General features: G+C 41.9%; 1 protein-coding gene across 5 annotated transcripts in view; it reads left to right on the top strand.

The window, feature by feature from the left end:
- Positions 1–16003, top strand: part of FBXW8 (F-box and WD repeat domain containing 8) — a 122013-nt gene that overhangs the window by 11919 nt on the left and 94091 nt on the right. For all 5 annotated transcript variants that reach the window (XR_004059569.1, XR_004059570.1, XM_030938891.1 and 2 more), the window contains exon 2: positions 412–516. Coding sequence is in view for 3 of the 5 variants with exons in the window: in XM_030938891.1 (XP_030794751.1) it covers positions 412–516 (105 nt within the window). In the remaining 2 variants the exon portion in view is untranslated. The remainder of the gene's footprint in view (positions 1–411; positions 517–16003) is intronic.

The raw sequence follows: 16003 nt of genomic DNA, 5'->3' as shown, positions 1-16003 counted from the left end.
GTGGCCTCCCTGATTTCAAGGCTCACTTTCTTGGCCCCCTGCTGCTCACCTTTCCTTAGAGGTCAGGAGGCTTTCCACAGACCTTGGCACTGATTCCTGTGCCATACACCAGGCTGGAAGATAGCACCCCTGCTGCTTTGTGAAGCACCATGGGAAATGGTCCTATGGGTTTCCTAAGTGAATGTGAGAAGTGGAGGCGTAGGGGGGTCAGAGAATGGAGGATGGCTGGCAGGTTGTGAAATGGTTCCATGACCGCCTCGTGAAACAGTACAGATGCCTCCCTCCTGGGAAATAGCCTCATCTATCTTGTTACCACCTAAGAATATCTCTGGTCATTTAAAGGGCCTGTACATTTGAGTTATTCCCATATCTAAGAATTGTAAACTTACTTCCTTTTTTTTTCCCCCTCAGAATGAAATGAATGATGTGCCTTTCTTTGATATCCAACTGCCTTATGAATTGGCAATCAATATATTTCAGTACCTGGACAGGAAAGAACTAGGAAGATGTGCACAGGTAAGCTGTCGCCAACAGATGTTCAAGATTTTCCTAAATGTGTGATTAAAGTATAGGACTCTCCTAGGTAATAGAAATTTACTCACAGAATTATAAACTTTGCAGAATTAACGACTTGGATGGCAAGTTTCCTTGAAGGAAAGCCACCTTGACCTTAAAGGATTATGTTCCACATCACCACTCGGTGTGTATCTTTCTGTGGCCCAAGAGCTCTTTTCTCCCTGCAGTCTGAGTTATGGCTGACCTGTGGCAGTGTGCTGGTGGCCGACAACTTGGTGCTCAGCCTTTATTGAGCTTGTCTGTGCTGTTAATGTACCCACAGTTTTTAATGCAAAGATGTGAACCCTTGGTTAAATTGAGCCAGTTGTTAGGTTGGTAGCTGAGGGGTCAGCCCGGGGACAGAACATGTTTTAGGTGAAGTCATGTTTTAGGTGTATAGTCCAAAGTACCCTTTAAACGTTAGTATCTCACTCAGTGAGGTGCAAGACGAGTGAGAACTGAGACCCACCAAGGGAATTGCAAATCAGTGTCACCCGTCTCACGCTTACTCTGGGGCGTATGCCTGTGGAGTGGAATGGTGGGAGATATCGTTTAGGCCAAACTGCATTGTGTTTAGGAATCATGGGGGAATCTTGATAAAATGCAGGTTCAGATTCAGGAGATCTGGGGGTGGGGCCTGATAGTCTACTTTCTTTTTTTTTTTGAGACGGAGTTTTGCTCTGTCGCCCAGGCTGGAGTGCAGTGGGACGATCTTGGCTCACTGCAACCTCTGCCTCCCGGGCCTAAGCAGTTTTCCTGCCTCAGCCTCCTGAGTAGCTGGGACTACAGGCACGTGCTGCCATGCCCAGCTGATTTTTGTATTTTTAGTAGAGATGGGGTTTCACTGGCCAGGCTGGTTTCAAACTCCTGATCTCAGGTGATCTGCTGCCTTGGCCTCTCAAAGTGCTGGGATTACAGGCATGAACCACTGCTGGCCCCATTAAGTCTACTTTCTAAGCAGGGGATGCCAGTGTGGCTTTGGCCACACTTTGAGAGAGGCAAAGGTTTATGCCATTAAAATTGTTCTCTTGTTCTCGTCTTTTTGGCCAAGAGTGTGTGATTGATTTTTCCTTTCTTTTTTTGAGGCAGAGTCTTGCTCTGTCACCCAGGCTGGAGTGCAGTGGCATGATCTCGTCTTCCTGCAACCTCTGCCTCCTGGGTTCAAGCTATTCTCTTGCCTCAGCCACCCGAGTCGCTGGGATTACAGGTGCATGCCACCACACGCAGCTAATTTTGTATTTTTAGTAGAGTCAGGATTTTTGTCATGTTGGCCAGGCTGGTCTCGAACTCCTGACCTCAAGTAATCCACCCACCTCGGCCTCCCAAAGTGCTGGGATTACAGGCCTGAGCCACTGCACCTGGCCTGATTTTTCTTTTTTAAAAATTTCATTTTAGTTTTTTAAATGGACAAATAAAGTTACATATATTTATCAGGTATAACATGATTTTTGAAATATCTATGCATTGTGGAATGGCTCAGTTGAGGTAACTAACATGTATTACCTTATATACTTATTTTCTGTGGTGAGAATACTTAAAATCTATTCTCTTAGTGATTTTCAAGTATACATCATTAACTAAAGTCACTATACTGTACAGTAGAGCTCTGAACTTATTTCTCCCATCTAACCGAAATTTTGTATCCTTTGACATCTTTTCAGTGTCCCATCCTGCCCCGCCAGCCACTGGTAACCACCATTCTACTCTCTACTTCTATGAGCTTAACCTTTTTAGATTCTGCGTTTAAGTGAGATCATGCAATATTTGTCTTTCTGTGGCTGGCTTATTTCACTTAACGTAATGCCCTCTAGGTTCACCCACCGTGTTGTTGTAAATGACATGATTTCCTTTTTTTTTTTTTAAAAAGGCTGAATAGTATTCCATTGTGTATACATACCGCATTATCTATCATTTATCTGTTGATTCTGTATCTTGGCTGTTGTGAATAATGCTGCAGTGAGTCTGGGAGTACAGAGATCACTTTGACATACTGATTTCACTTCTTTGGATGTATACCCAGCAACCAGAATTGCTGAATAATATGGTAGTTTTATTTTTAATATTCTAAGGAACCTCTGTTTCCTTTATGGCTGTGCTAATTTCCATTCCCACTAACAGTGTGCAAGGATTCCCTTCTCTCCATGTCTTTGCCAGCACTTGTTTTGTCTTTTTGGTAATAGCCATTCTGACAGGTGTAGTTTTAATTTGCATTTCTCTGATGATTAGTACTGTTGAGCATTTTTAAATATACCTATTGGCCATTTGTATGTCTTCTTTTGAGAAATGTCTATTCAGGTCCTTTGTTCATTTTTAAATTGGGTTTTTTGTCTTCTTTCTATTGAGTTATTTGAGTTCTTTATGTAATATTTTGGATATTAACTGCTTATCAGATACATGGTTTGGAAATATTTTTTCTCATTTTGTAGGTTGTCTCTGTACTCTGTTGATTGTTTCCTTTGCTGTGCAAAAGCTTTTTAGTTTGATGTAATCCCATTGTCTGTTTTTGTTGCCTGTTCTTTTGGGGTCATATCCAAAAAATCATTACCTATACCAGTGTCATGGAGTTTTCCCCTGAGTTTCTTTCTCATAGTTTTACAGTTTCAAGTCTTATATTTAAGATTTTAATCCATTTTGAGTTTATTTATTTATTTTTTTTTTTTGAGACACAGTCTCACTCTTTTGCCCAGGCTGGCATGCAGTGGTGTGATTGTAGCTCACTGTAGCCTCAAACTTTTGGGCTCACATGATTCTCCCACCTGAACCTCCAGAGTAGCTGGGACTACAGGCTCATGCCAACATGCCCAGCTAACTTTTAAATTTTTTGTAAGGACAGGGTCTTGCTTTGTTGCCCAGGCTAGTCTCGAACTCCTGGCTTCAAGTGAGAGTTAACTTCTTTATAATAGCGTGAGATGAGGATCTAACTTCATTCTTCTGTATGTGGATATCCAGTTTTCACAACACCATTTATTGAAGAGACTTTTTTCCCCATTGTGTGTTCTTAGTGCCTTCATTGAAAATCAATTGACTGTAAATGCACAGACTTATTTTTGGACTGTCAATTCTGTTCTACTGGTCTATGTATCTGTTTTTATGCCAGTGCCATGCTGTTTATATTGCTATAGCTTTGTAGTATATTTTGAAACGAGGTATTATGATGCCTCCAGCGTTGTTCTTTTTGCTCAGGATTGCTTTGGCTGTTTGCAATGTTTTGTGTTTTTATGCAAATTGTATCATTTTTTTTTTCTATATCTGTGAAAAATGTCTTTGGAATTTTGATAAGAGATTGCATTTCACTCACTTTGAGTAGTATGGACATTTGGATAATATTCTTCCAATCTATGAACATGGAATATTTTTCTATTTATTTGTATCTTCTCTTTTCTCCTTAGTGTTTTATAGTTTTCAGCATACTGGTCTTTAGCTTCCTTGGTTGAATTTGTTCCTAAGTATTTATTTTTGGTGTGGCTATTGTGAATGGGATTATTTTCTTGATTTCTGTTACAGATAGCTTGTTGTTGGTGTATACAAACTCTACTGATTTTTGTATATTGATTTTGTACCCTGCAGTATCACTGAATTTGTTTGTTAGTTTTTTGGTGGGGTATTTAGGGTTTCCTATGTTTATGTTTATATTGTCTGTAAACAGGAACAGAATAACTTCCTCCTTTCTGCTGGGATGCCTTTTATTTCTTTCTGTTGCCTAATCGCTGTGACTGGGACTTCTAGTACTATGTTGAATGGAAGTGGTGAGAGTGTGCATCCTTGTCTTATTCCTGAAGAAAAGCTTTTAACTTTTCACTGAGTATGATGTTAGCTTTGGTTTTGTCACATGTGACCTTTATTGTGTTAAAGTCCATTTCTTCTATACCTCATTTATTAAGAGTTTTTATCATGAAAGGATCTTGAATTTTCTCAGATGCTTTTTCTGCACCTAATTGAGATGATCACACCATTTTTCTCCTTCATTCTGTTAATGCATTGCATTACATTTATAGATTTCTGTTGATTTTTCGTAAGTTAAATGGGTGTATGATTGCTAACGATTTGACCTTTGATGGACAACTGTATTGTCTAGGAGACACTGGAGTATCCATTCTCCATAACTGCCAGAAAATTAGTTTGTTTAGTGGTTAGCATTTTCATCCCTGGATTCTATAATACATTTTACACAGGTGTTTACAGCTTCAGGAGAAAGGGTTTGCAAAATTCACTGGTAGGAAAACTACATAAAATTCAAAGCACCACCAAGACTATGAAGTTCAGCACATGAAGGTGGTTTGAGAATGGTGAAAACTGTAGCCAAATTTCGACTCTAGAGCTTGCTACCTCCATGGCAGTTCAGTGAAATCACACATGATACAGGACCATTTAGACAGTTTATGGTGTTCTACTCTTTCTTTTTCTTTGATGGAGTCTCGCTGTCGCCAGGCTGGAGTGCAGTGGCGCGATCTCGGCTCACTGCAACCTCTGCCTCCCAGGTTCAAGCGATTCTTCTGCCTCAGTCTCCCAAGTAGCTGAGACTACAGGTGTGCCACCACGCCCAGCTAATTTTTGTATTTTTAGCGGAGACGGGGTTTCACCATGTTGGCCAGGATGGTCTCCATCTCTTGACCTTGTGATCCACCTGCCTCGGCCTCCCACAGTGCTGGGATTGCAGGCGTGAGCCACCGCGCCCGGCCCTTCTACTCTTTCTTTAATGATGAAGCATTTTGCTTAATCATTTTTCTACTTGAATATGAATTTGAAAGAATTTTCAGTATTCTTGATTGTTGCAGTATTGCTTAAGTGGGGGCATTGGCAAATATTTTTTGATGCAGCGTGTGTGTCTTTAGGAAATGATGGAAATTATTTAAAGGCTAAAATTCACTTAAAAAATGTGCTGAAGTGTAAACTGTGCTCAGAGCCTATCAGTTGCATTAAGCATGAGTACCTATATTGTTTTCTTTCCCCTTGGAAATTTGATTTGTTATATTCTAACTTTACACGTTGGCCCTGCTCCCAAGAGTTGAAAACAAGAGTGTAGCTAAATGAGGCCAATTCCTGGATTTCAGCCTGATGCTGTTAGCCGAAGTCTTGGAACAGGGTCTAATAGCTAGCTGCTTTACACAAAGTCAGCATTAGATGATAAAATCTTCATTCTTGATAGCAAGCTGCTGTTTAAGAAATCATTTCTTTTAACATTGCTTTTTGCTCTCCTGCTTTGTAGAGAGCCATGTGGCTTTCACATCTGCTGCTGGTTTTCTCATCCAAAGAGTTTATCAGAGAAAGATAGAATCTAGTGGAAGAAGAGATCCCCTTTTGGTACAATGGGGCTGCATTACAGGGTAGATTGGTTATGCTGGTGAGATTATTCTGCAGGTGTGAACAGTTTAATTTGCAACACAGTAGTTTAATTGTCCACCAGAATTCTTCCCTCTATGGCCAGTTGGATTTGGCTCTTTTTTTGTTGTTGTTAACCTGTTTTTAGAGCACATGTGTAAGAATAGAAAATATTCTTAAACAGAACCCTGTTAGTGTACAGTGACTAAGTTGGCTGTGATCTGTGAAGTCATTATTTTTATGGAGCTCTTACATGAGAATGACAATAGATGGCCAGTAGTTTGTAGAATTGGCTTTGTTTCATCAATCATTAAAATTAAAACCACAAAATAATTAAAATAAGTGGCATTTTCATTTGTTTCTTGGGGTGTTTTTATTTTGAAACAGGGAGGAAGTCCTTCTGTGGAATGTCCTGCTGCTTTATGATTTCATTTTAAAGAGGCTTGCATTTTTTCTCTCTCTCCATCTCTCTTTTAATCTAGGTGCCTTGGGATTTTAGTGAAATTGAGCCAGTTATGTGGAACTGGCACCATGAACTAAATGTATGCCCTTGGAGAAAACCTGTTTGCTTAGATCTTTATGCCAAATTGGTAACTGACTAACAGTAAGAAACTCTGTTACTGGGAGGCCTTTGAGATTTAATTATCCCACAAACCATGCCTGAGACTGATTTTGCTTTGACTTTGCCTTCTTTCCATATCCCCTCCCTTTTCCTGCTTTTGGGGCATTATGTTTTGAAAACTGAACTCCCGCTACATTAGTTTGTGATCCTTGTGTACTTTTGATGCTGAGGTCTCCAGCTCCTTCCTTTCAATAGTTGTCCCTCAAGGGATTAATATCTCTGTGGGAGTGTTTCTTGCTGAAACATCTTGAAAACAGTGTAGCTTTTAGTAAGCAAAGTTACTTGTTGGACAGTTCATTGAACAGGTTTATAATCTTGCTATTTATAATTTTATGTTCATCTTTTTTCATGCCCACAGGATTCCTGGCATTTAAAGGAGACTATTTTTTAGTGGATAACAATGACACAGTTGTTGATTTCAAAATTACAAGTTGATTTTTAGGAGAAAAGTAAGTCTGCCGTTATATTACAACATGAATAATTCAGAGGAGTGATGGATTTTAGGTATTTACCAACATTCATTTTTTAAACTTTAAAAATTATTATAAATTCATAGGAAGTTGCAAAAAATAGTACAGACAGTTCCCGTGTACCCTACCCCCAGTCTCCTCCATTGGTAATATCCCACTACAGAACAGTAGCAAAACCAGGACCTGACATTGGCACAATCCACAAATCGCTATTTTACATGCACATATTTGTGAACTTACGGAACTTTTCATGGATGTAGATTTGTGTGACCACCGTAGTCAACATGTAGAACATTCATCACAAGAATCTCTTGTGCTACTCTTTCACAGCCTTTGACAGTGACACTGGCCTCAAGTCCTTTCCCTGACCCCTTCACCCCCAGCTCCATCTCTAACCCCTGGCAACCACTGATCTGTTCTCCAGCTCTATAATTTTGTTTTCAGTTTTTTAATGTATATTTTAGTTCTTTGTATTTCCTAATGTGTAATTTTAGGAATTCAGCCCTGTAAGTAATGATGTCGTGCTTTTCAAGTAAAAGGTAGAGAAACGTGCATAAACAAAGCAATAAAGAAAAAGAGGGATGCCACAGAGGTTAAAAACTTGAAATTTATAATATTGGTGAGCAAGAAGTAGGTGACAGCAAAAAAAATAAGTAATTGTAGAACTAAAAGAATTGTAGAACTAAAGACCAGTATATTAGATGACGGTATTTCAAGTTTCAGGGAAAATGTGATTTTATGTCCATGTAGGAGAAACTAAAATCCAGGCGCTTATAGCTAAAGATCTATAATCTTAATGAAGTCTATGTAAGTCAGGAATCCATTGCCAAGTGAGGCTGAATTGATTTTCCTGGCAAAAGTGATTCTGCAGACCTGTAGTTGCTGGCAGGGTTCCCTTAGTTCTTTACTTTCACCCTTGCCACCAGACTTCTCTATCAGGAAGTTATATGGAAGGTTCCTTGTATGCTGGAGACCCAAGTGCCCTCAGGAGTTCCTTTTAATTCATGTGACTGTTGTGGCTGCCTCCTTTAAGCACAAATTTAGGGAAAGGCAAAATCACTCTAAAAAACAGATTGGGAGCTAGATGAAACAAGAATGGCAAATGATCATTGAGCCAAGTGATGGGTACTTTGGAGTTCTTTATATTGTTCACTTTACTCTTGTGTGTTTGAACTTTTCCACAATTAAAAAGTTTACTAGAAAAAAAGCATAAAGCAAAAATAATACATGTGAATAAGAAAGAGCCTACGGAGGGCAGCACATGCCAGGAGCTGAGCTGTGTCTGTGACCTTTGAGAATAAAAGCAACCTAATTTTTTTTTAAAAAGTTGGACTTTTTATCTCATTCAGTTATTTATATAGAGCTGACTATCTATGTGTGAGGTACTGTTCTATATAGTGAAGACAGCTGAGAATAAAACATAAAAAACCTGCTTCTCAGAGAGCTTCCATTGCATACAATAAAGACATGATTAAATAGAGTTATCAGATGGCAGTGAGTGCTATGGAGAAGGACAAGACAGTAGAGGTGATATGGGGGTTGCACTTTGAGTGGCCGGGGAAGACTTTGCAGAGAAGGTGAGCTTTGAGCAAAGACCTCAAGGAGGGGTGAAGGACACTGTGCAGATCTCTGGCAGAGTGGAATAGCAAGGGCGAAGGACTTGAGGCAGGCGCAGCTGAAGCTCATCTGAGGCAGAGTGCACCTGCTGTGTTTGAGGAACAGCAGGAAGGTCCAAGTGGGTGGCTGTGGTACGCTGAATAATGGCCCTCTCCCAAATACGCTCACGTCCTAATGCCTGGATCCCACGAGTATGTTACCCTTCATGATAAAAGGCTCTTTGCAGATGTGATTAGGTTAAGGATCTAGAGATGGGGTGATTATCTTGGATTATCCAGGTGGGTCCAGTGCATTACAAGTCTCCTTGTAAGAGGGAGGCAGGACGTCAGGGAGGAGAGGAGATGCTGTGTTGCTGGCCTTGAAGGCAGAGGAAGGGGCCACAAGCCAAGAAATGTAGGTAGCTTGAAGCTGGAAAAGGTAAGAAAATAATTTTCACTGGGCGCGGTGGCTCATGCCTGTAATCCCAGCACTTTGGGAGGCTGAGGCGGGTGGATCACGAGGTCAGGAGATCGAGACCATCCTGGCTAACACAGTGAAACCCCGTCTCTACTAAAAAGACAAAAAATTAGCCAGGCGTGGCGGGCACCTGTAGTCCCAGCTGCTTGGAGGCTGAGGCAGGAGAATGGCGTGAACCCGGGAGGCGGAGCTTGCAGTGAGCTGAGATTGCGCCACTGCACTCCAGCCTGGGCGACAGAGCAAGACTCCGTCTCAAAAAAAAAAAAAAAAAGAAAATAATTTTCTTTCTGAAGCCTCTGGAAGGAATGCAGCCCTGCCCACACCTTGCTTTTACACTTCTGGTCTCCAGAACTATAAGAGAATAAATCTGTGTTGTTTTAAGCAGCTAAGTTTGTAAGTTTGTTAGCACAGCCATAGGAAACTGAAAAGGGGGTGTGGTGAGCAGAAAGGAGTAAGAGGAGGAGAAGGCTCAGAATGAGAGAAGCACTTAATCTGTTAAAAGAACTCGAAGTTTTATTGTAAATGAGATGGGAAGCCTTTGGAGTGTTTTAAGCTTAGGGGTGATGAGAGCTGCCCTACATTTTAAAAGGGACCATTTGGGTTGCTGTGTGGAGAATCGGTTGCTGGGGGACAAGGACAGCAGCAGGGAGACCAGTTAGGAGGCCACTGAAATAATCCAGAGAAGAGCATGTGGTGCTTGGGCCAGGATGGTACCAGCAGAAGTGGACAGAGTCAGGATTGCAGATGGGCTGGATGTGGGGACAGAAGGAAGACAGTCAACAAGGACTCCACGGTGTTTGTCCTGAGCAACTGAAGGAATGAGGTCACCATTTACTGACAAGGAGCAGACCATGCAAGGAGCGTGTGTGGGTGTGGGAGAAGATCCCTCATTGGTTGTGAGGCTGAGGATGAGCTCTTTGTTGAGCTCTGGGCTGAAGATGGAAATTTGGAAGCTGTCAGCCACATTGATGGTATTTAAGGCCAGGAGACAAATGAGAACATTAAAGAAGTGAGTGTAAATAGAGGAGGGGATCAGGGATGGAGCCCTGTTACCCCACAAGGATTAGAGGCTGTGGACATGAGCAGGGCCAGCACAGAGGACTGGGAAGGAGTTCCCTGCCAGGCAGGAAGAAAACTCAGGTGTGTCGTTCCCTGGAACCACAGGATAAACGTTTTCCAGGAGGAGAAAGTGTTAAGCGCTGCTGTTCATCAAGAGGAGGACTGAGAAATGACCATTGGGTTTTGCAAGTTGGAAGTCACTGGTGACCTTGACCAGAGTCAGTGGTGTGTTGGGGGCAAAAGCTAGTGGCTTCGGAGCAAGTGGAGAGAGAGGAAATGGAGATAGTGAGTGCATAGAAAGCCGTCTGTATGTGGTATGTCCTCCCACAGTAGACTTGGTGTGTGAACCTGTCAAGGGAACAATGAGACTTCCCCTCTGTGAGCCTCACTGGTAACCCTAATCCAGGCAGAGCTAATAAAGCTTATTTTTGAGCCAACAGCTTTTTTTTTTTTTTTTTTTAATGCTGCAATTCACAGTGGTGCTATAAAGCAAAATGCTGGAGACACTTTTATTAGCAAATCCTTGCAGCTGAGGCTCACTCAGTGGGGCTTTACTGAGCAAGGCCATTCCAACTCTGGTGTATTAAAGAAAGACCATTAGGCCTCTGGAAAACCCAGGCTTGTAAACTTGCTAGATTTCATACAACTTAAGGAATCAAAACAATTAACAAGCTTTCCTTTTGGTGGGGCCCTTTAACATTTGCTTGTGAAAGTTTAACTGGGTCTTTTTCTTGTTGATTTTTTTTTCCTTCAGAATTAAAAGACATTTTTAAAACCTGTCATTTTTGTTCTCCTTTAAAAGAAGAAAGAAAAGCACTCTCCTTTTATAGTTTGCTAAAGAAATTGTTGACATATTTCCGTTTTTAATACCTAACTGTGGATACAATCCTGATCCCTTTTTGGAAGTCATTCTCACATCTGCCTTTTCTAAGTCCCTCAAAGAGATTTTTTATTTGTTATCTGGGACTTAAACTTTAGCTTGAATATGATTTTCTATAGAAGAAGCACTGTGGGCCGGGCGCGGTGGCTCAAGCCTGTAATCCCAGCACTTTGGGAGGCCGAGACGGGCGGATCACGAGGTCAGGAGATCGAGACCATCCTGGCTAACACGGTGAAACCCCGTCTCTACTAAAAAAATACAAAAAACTAGCCGGGCGAGGTGGCGGGCGCCTGTAGTCCCAGCTACTCCGGAGGCTGAGCCAGGAGAATGGCGTGAACCCGGGAGGCGGAGCTTGCAGTGAGCCGAGATCTGGCCACTGCACTCCAGCCTGGGTGACAGAGCGAGACTCCTTCTCAAAAAAAAAAAAAAAAAAGAAGAAGCACTGTGGCCCGGGGTGAGTGATGTGGGTGATGTGCCACAGCATCAACTCTGTGGTCTCAGTTTTTCATCCCGTAACCCCATTGTACAAATTTCAGGTCATGTTATTTAAAATGATTTGGCATTTTCCTTGAAACTATTATAAAAAGCTGCTTTCAGCTTCCAGTGTATTTAAGGTCTGACATATTTGAGACTTCCTGAAAGTCTCATTGAAAAGTTTCCATTTTAAAGTGGCTGAGATGTGCACGGTTCTCATGAAAACTCATACAGAATGTTTAGTTTGAGATTTTCTAGTTTGTAATCATTGAGCACTAACTTTGGATTTTCCTAAAGTGCAGATGATTCAGAGCCTCCATCCAAGAAAACACAGCTTGTAGCTCATTTTTGAACACATAATTAAAAAGATTGCTTCCCCTGTTTGGGGCCAGTCTTGTGATCTAACCTGGGTGTAAGGGCAGGGACCCCAGCATTTCCCCCATAGCTTCCTCAGCCATGGAGAAGTAGCCCCAGCCTGGGTGCATCCATGGGGTCTCTCTCACACGCCAAAGGTTTTGGTTTCATAGCTTGAGGTGGGCAGTAGATGAGAACTGCGGGCCTGAATGCCCAGTACATGGTTAGTGCCCAAAATGTATCTTTACTGATTGACCGCTGACCCAAATCAGTGTTCTCTAAAGGGACTTCTGCAGAACACTGGGCTTTTGAGATACTTCTTGCAAAAAGAGGTCAGGAACCAAATGAGTTTAGGGAATGCAGCTTCTTATACAGGTTGAACTCCCAAATCCAAAAATCCCAAATCCCAAATGCTCCAAAATTAGAAACTTTTTCAATGCTCATTGGAGCATTTCAGATTTTGGCTTTGGGGATTTGGGAAACTCAGTCAGAATAATGCAAACTTATGAAATCCAAAATACTCTTGCTTTTAAGCATTTTGGATAAGGGATACTCAACCTGTATCCCCTTCTTAAGAGATGTGCAACACATGCCACCGCTATTCAAAGCATCGAGAAGTTCTGCAGCAAGGAATTCTGCTTCGTTTTGTTTAAAGCAGTGTTTCGTAAGCTCATTTGACCATGAAATCCTTTTCTAAGGAACTTGTTAACACCTGGAGGTGTTGTACTACTGAACATGCTTTTGGTCCATGTCATTAAAGAATGACTACATTTATATGATCTCTTAATTACTCTGAGTCTTTTTGGTTCAGTAGTTACATTTCATGACTTTTCCAAAATGTTATGGTTTCTACAAAAAAGGCGTATGTATGCCAGGATCAGAGTAAAGCTGCCGTGTTTCCTGAGCATGTTCTGCCTTTGAGAACCCGTAAAGGTCTCGTGTGTTACCCTTATCTTACACCTTATTTAACCGTGCATTCCAGGGCTCGGTTAGGGGACATACTCTGCTCTGGAACTACTTAGGTTGTGGCCTGGCTCACTCACAGCTGACATTGGTCTATCCCTGTCTGTGCTTCATGATTGCCCAGTGCTTAGACTCACTCTGGCACAGACAGATGGACAGACAGCATCTGGGTGTCATGGATAGGCTCAGCTGTGGACCAGACATGCCAAAAATGAAACCATGGTGTTCTGTCTGGTCAGACCGGAGCTCCAGCATTGCTGAGTCGTTATCCCGTTATTGCCTGACCACTTGTGATCAGACGAGGGTTTGTTTTCCTGAGCCCTAAAGGCTAAGATGGAGAAGTGTGGGATGACAGTGTGGTTAAGTGGATTTGTAACTGATGCTGTGGCCATGCCCAGGGTGGGCTGCCTAATGGATCCATGTCAGCCTGTGGGGTGGGCTCCAGTGGTTTGCCACAGAGCTAGAGCCCTGTCTTTAGAACCATCCTGGTTATCTTTTTTTTTTTTTTTATAATTAAGATGCAAAGGCCCACAGACCATATTTTGCAGATAACTTATGGGATAAGTAGCTAATGCAATGGATGACAGAATTGGGATTCACAGATTATTTGGGGAGGATAAAATGTCAGGGGGTGGGGCAGACATTGAGATGGGGATTAAAATGAATGGAAAGTTTACAAAGTTAAGAATTTAGGTATAAAAAATAGTGTGGTGGAAGGATGGTGGGCCTTTTTTTTTTTTTTTTTTCCAGTTTGTGTTTAAAAAAACCCTGAAGAATCATGAGGACCAAATTGAGGTTACTGTTGCGGGGAAGAGAATGTGAACGGTGAGAGATACGCAGGAGTTTTAAGCTGATTAGTAATCTTTCCTTTCTTCTACAGGGTGGTGAGTTCATGGGTGTTTGTAACATTCTTCATACCTTTTCATTTCCCTTTAATAAAACAGACTGCAGAAGCTTTAGTGAACCATTAGTTGAGTAGCCATGTTGATGGCTACAAGTAAAGCAGAAAACCAGTGTCTGATAAGATCCTTCTGTGCATGGCACTGCACAGCCCATATTTGAGGTGTTATTGAGTCCTGAGTACCACATTTGAAGAGGGACACTTTAGATGTACAAATGTTTTAGGATGCATTGAGAAAGTGTCGGAATGGAAACTGTATGAAAAATAGTGAAAGGAAATGGATAATATTTAGAGCAATGAAGAAATTACTAAGGGGAAATATGATCTCTGTCTTCAGCTATTTGAGGGACTGTCAGGTGGAAGAGCAAATAGATTTCTTCAAAAGGGCAAAATCAGGGCCATAGGTAGAATGAATTTTCTAGACAGTGGAAGGAAACCTTTTCTAATATTCAGACTGCCTGTTGGTAGATGAGACTGATGCAGGAGGTCAGCTCTCTACTGGAAGCGTTGCAGGATTGCCTGGGCCCCATTGGCCAGGGATGCAGTGGGGTGCCTTCTTGCAATGAGGAGATGCCCCGAGTTGATCTCCAAGTCCCCTCTTGATTCTTCAGGTTCTAAACCACTGGAGACTGAGACAGCATGACACTCAGCATTAGAGTGTGACACTTAGGTTCAGAAAAATGACAGCGTTGTCACTTATTTAACGCCACGTGATCTAACTTCTGATGCTGTGAATTCCATGTGAAGCATCCATGCCTGTAGGGAAAGTGACTGAGGCCATGTGACTACTTGTCACACATGGAGCTTGCGTGCACACATATATAGCAGAAGCGTAATTAAGGAGGCCAGAACTTTAATGTGTCATCAGGGTTAGGTTGGTCAGTATTGCTTTGATACACTTTTGGTTGAATAAGATATTGTAATGGTTATTTTTGGTGTAGTTTGCTTAAGATAGAAAGTCAAATTTTGAGACCGAGATAAACTGAGTTCCTAGATTCCCACTAGTTTTACTTTGTAAGTTTTAGTTTTTTTTCTGTGTGACTTATGTCTTTTTTATGCCTCTGTCCCTTCATTACTGCCTTCTTTTGTGTTAAATAGATATTGTCTAGTATGCCATTTTAATTTCTTTACTCCGTTTTTTTGAGTTATTTTCTTAGTTGTTGCCTAGGAATTACAGTGAACACTTTAGTTTAAAATAATCTAGTTTGGATTAATACCCACCTGATTCCAATAGTACACCAAAAACTCTGCTCTGAGATAACTTCATTTGGTGTTTGTTGGTACACTTGGGTCATATCCTAAGGCCTTTGAGGCTTTGTTCATTGTATTCATTTTTTTTTGTTTTGCTTTGTTGTTTTCGTTTTTTAGAGATGAGATTTCACTATGTCACCTAGTCTGGAGGGTAGTAGTGCAATAATAGCTCACTGCAGCCTTGAACTCCTGGACTCAAGCAATCTTCCCGCCTCAGCCTCACGAGTAGCTAGGACTACAGGCACACACCATCACATCTGGCTGATTTTCTTTTTTTGGTAGAGATGGTGTCTCACACTGTTCACCAGGGTGGTCTCAGCTCACTGAGCGATCCTCCTGCCTTGGCCTCAAAAGGTGCTAGGATTACAGATTTTTTTTTTCTTTATTCTTCCCACCCCCTCCCCGCCATGGAGTAGATAATCTCAGTTGACCTGCTTTAAGTTTCCTGATTTTTTTTTTTTTTCAAGACAGAGTCTTGCACTGTTGCCAAGGCTGGAGTGCAGTGGCGTGATCTTGGCTCACTGCAACCTCTGCCTCCTGGGTTCAAGTGATTCTCCTGCCTCAGCCTCCTGAGTAGCTGGGACTACAGGCGCATGCCACCATGCCAAGCTAATTTTTTATATTTTTAGTAAAGATGAGGTTTTACCATGTTGGCCAGGCTGGTCTCAAACTCCTGACCTTGTGATACACCTGCCTTGGCCTCCCAAAGTGCAGGGATTACAGGTGTGGGCCACTGCGCCTGACCAAGTTTGCTGATTTTTCTGCCTCTCAAACTTGTTGAGCCCTTTTAGGGAATTTTTTAACTCCAGAGCTTCTCTCTTTTTTTTTTTTTTTTTTTGAGATGGAGTCTTGCTCTGTCGCCCAGGCTGAAATGCAGTGGTGTGATCTTGGCTCACTGCAACCTCTGCCTCCTGCGTTCAAATGATTCTCCTGCATCAGCCTCCCGAGTAGCTGGGACTACAGGCGCCCGCCACCATGCCCAGATAATTTTTTGTATTTTTAGTAGAAATGGGGTTTCGCCATGTTAGCCAGGATGGTCTCAATCTCCTGACCTGGTGATCCTCCCACCTCAGCCTCCCTAT

The sequence above is a fragment of the Rhinopithecus roxellana genome, chromosome 10 (assembly GCF_007565055.1).
Source record: "Rhinopithecus roxellana isolate Shanxi Qingling chromosome 10, ASM756505v1, whole genome shotgun sequence".
In the NCBI taxonomy this organism is placed as follows: domain Eukaryota; kingdom Metazoa; phylum Chordata; class Mammalia; order Primates; family Cercopithecidae; genus Rhinopithecus; species Rhinopithecus roxellana.
This window is presented reverse-complemented; position numbering and strand designations above follow the sequence as displayed.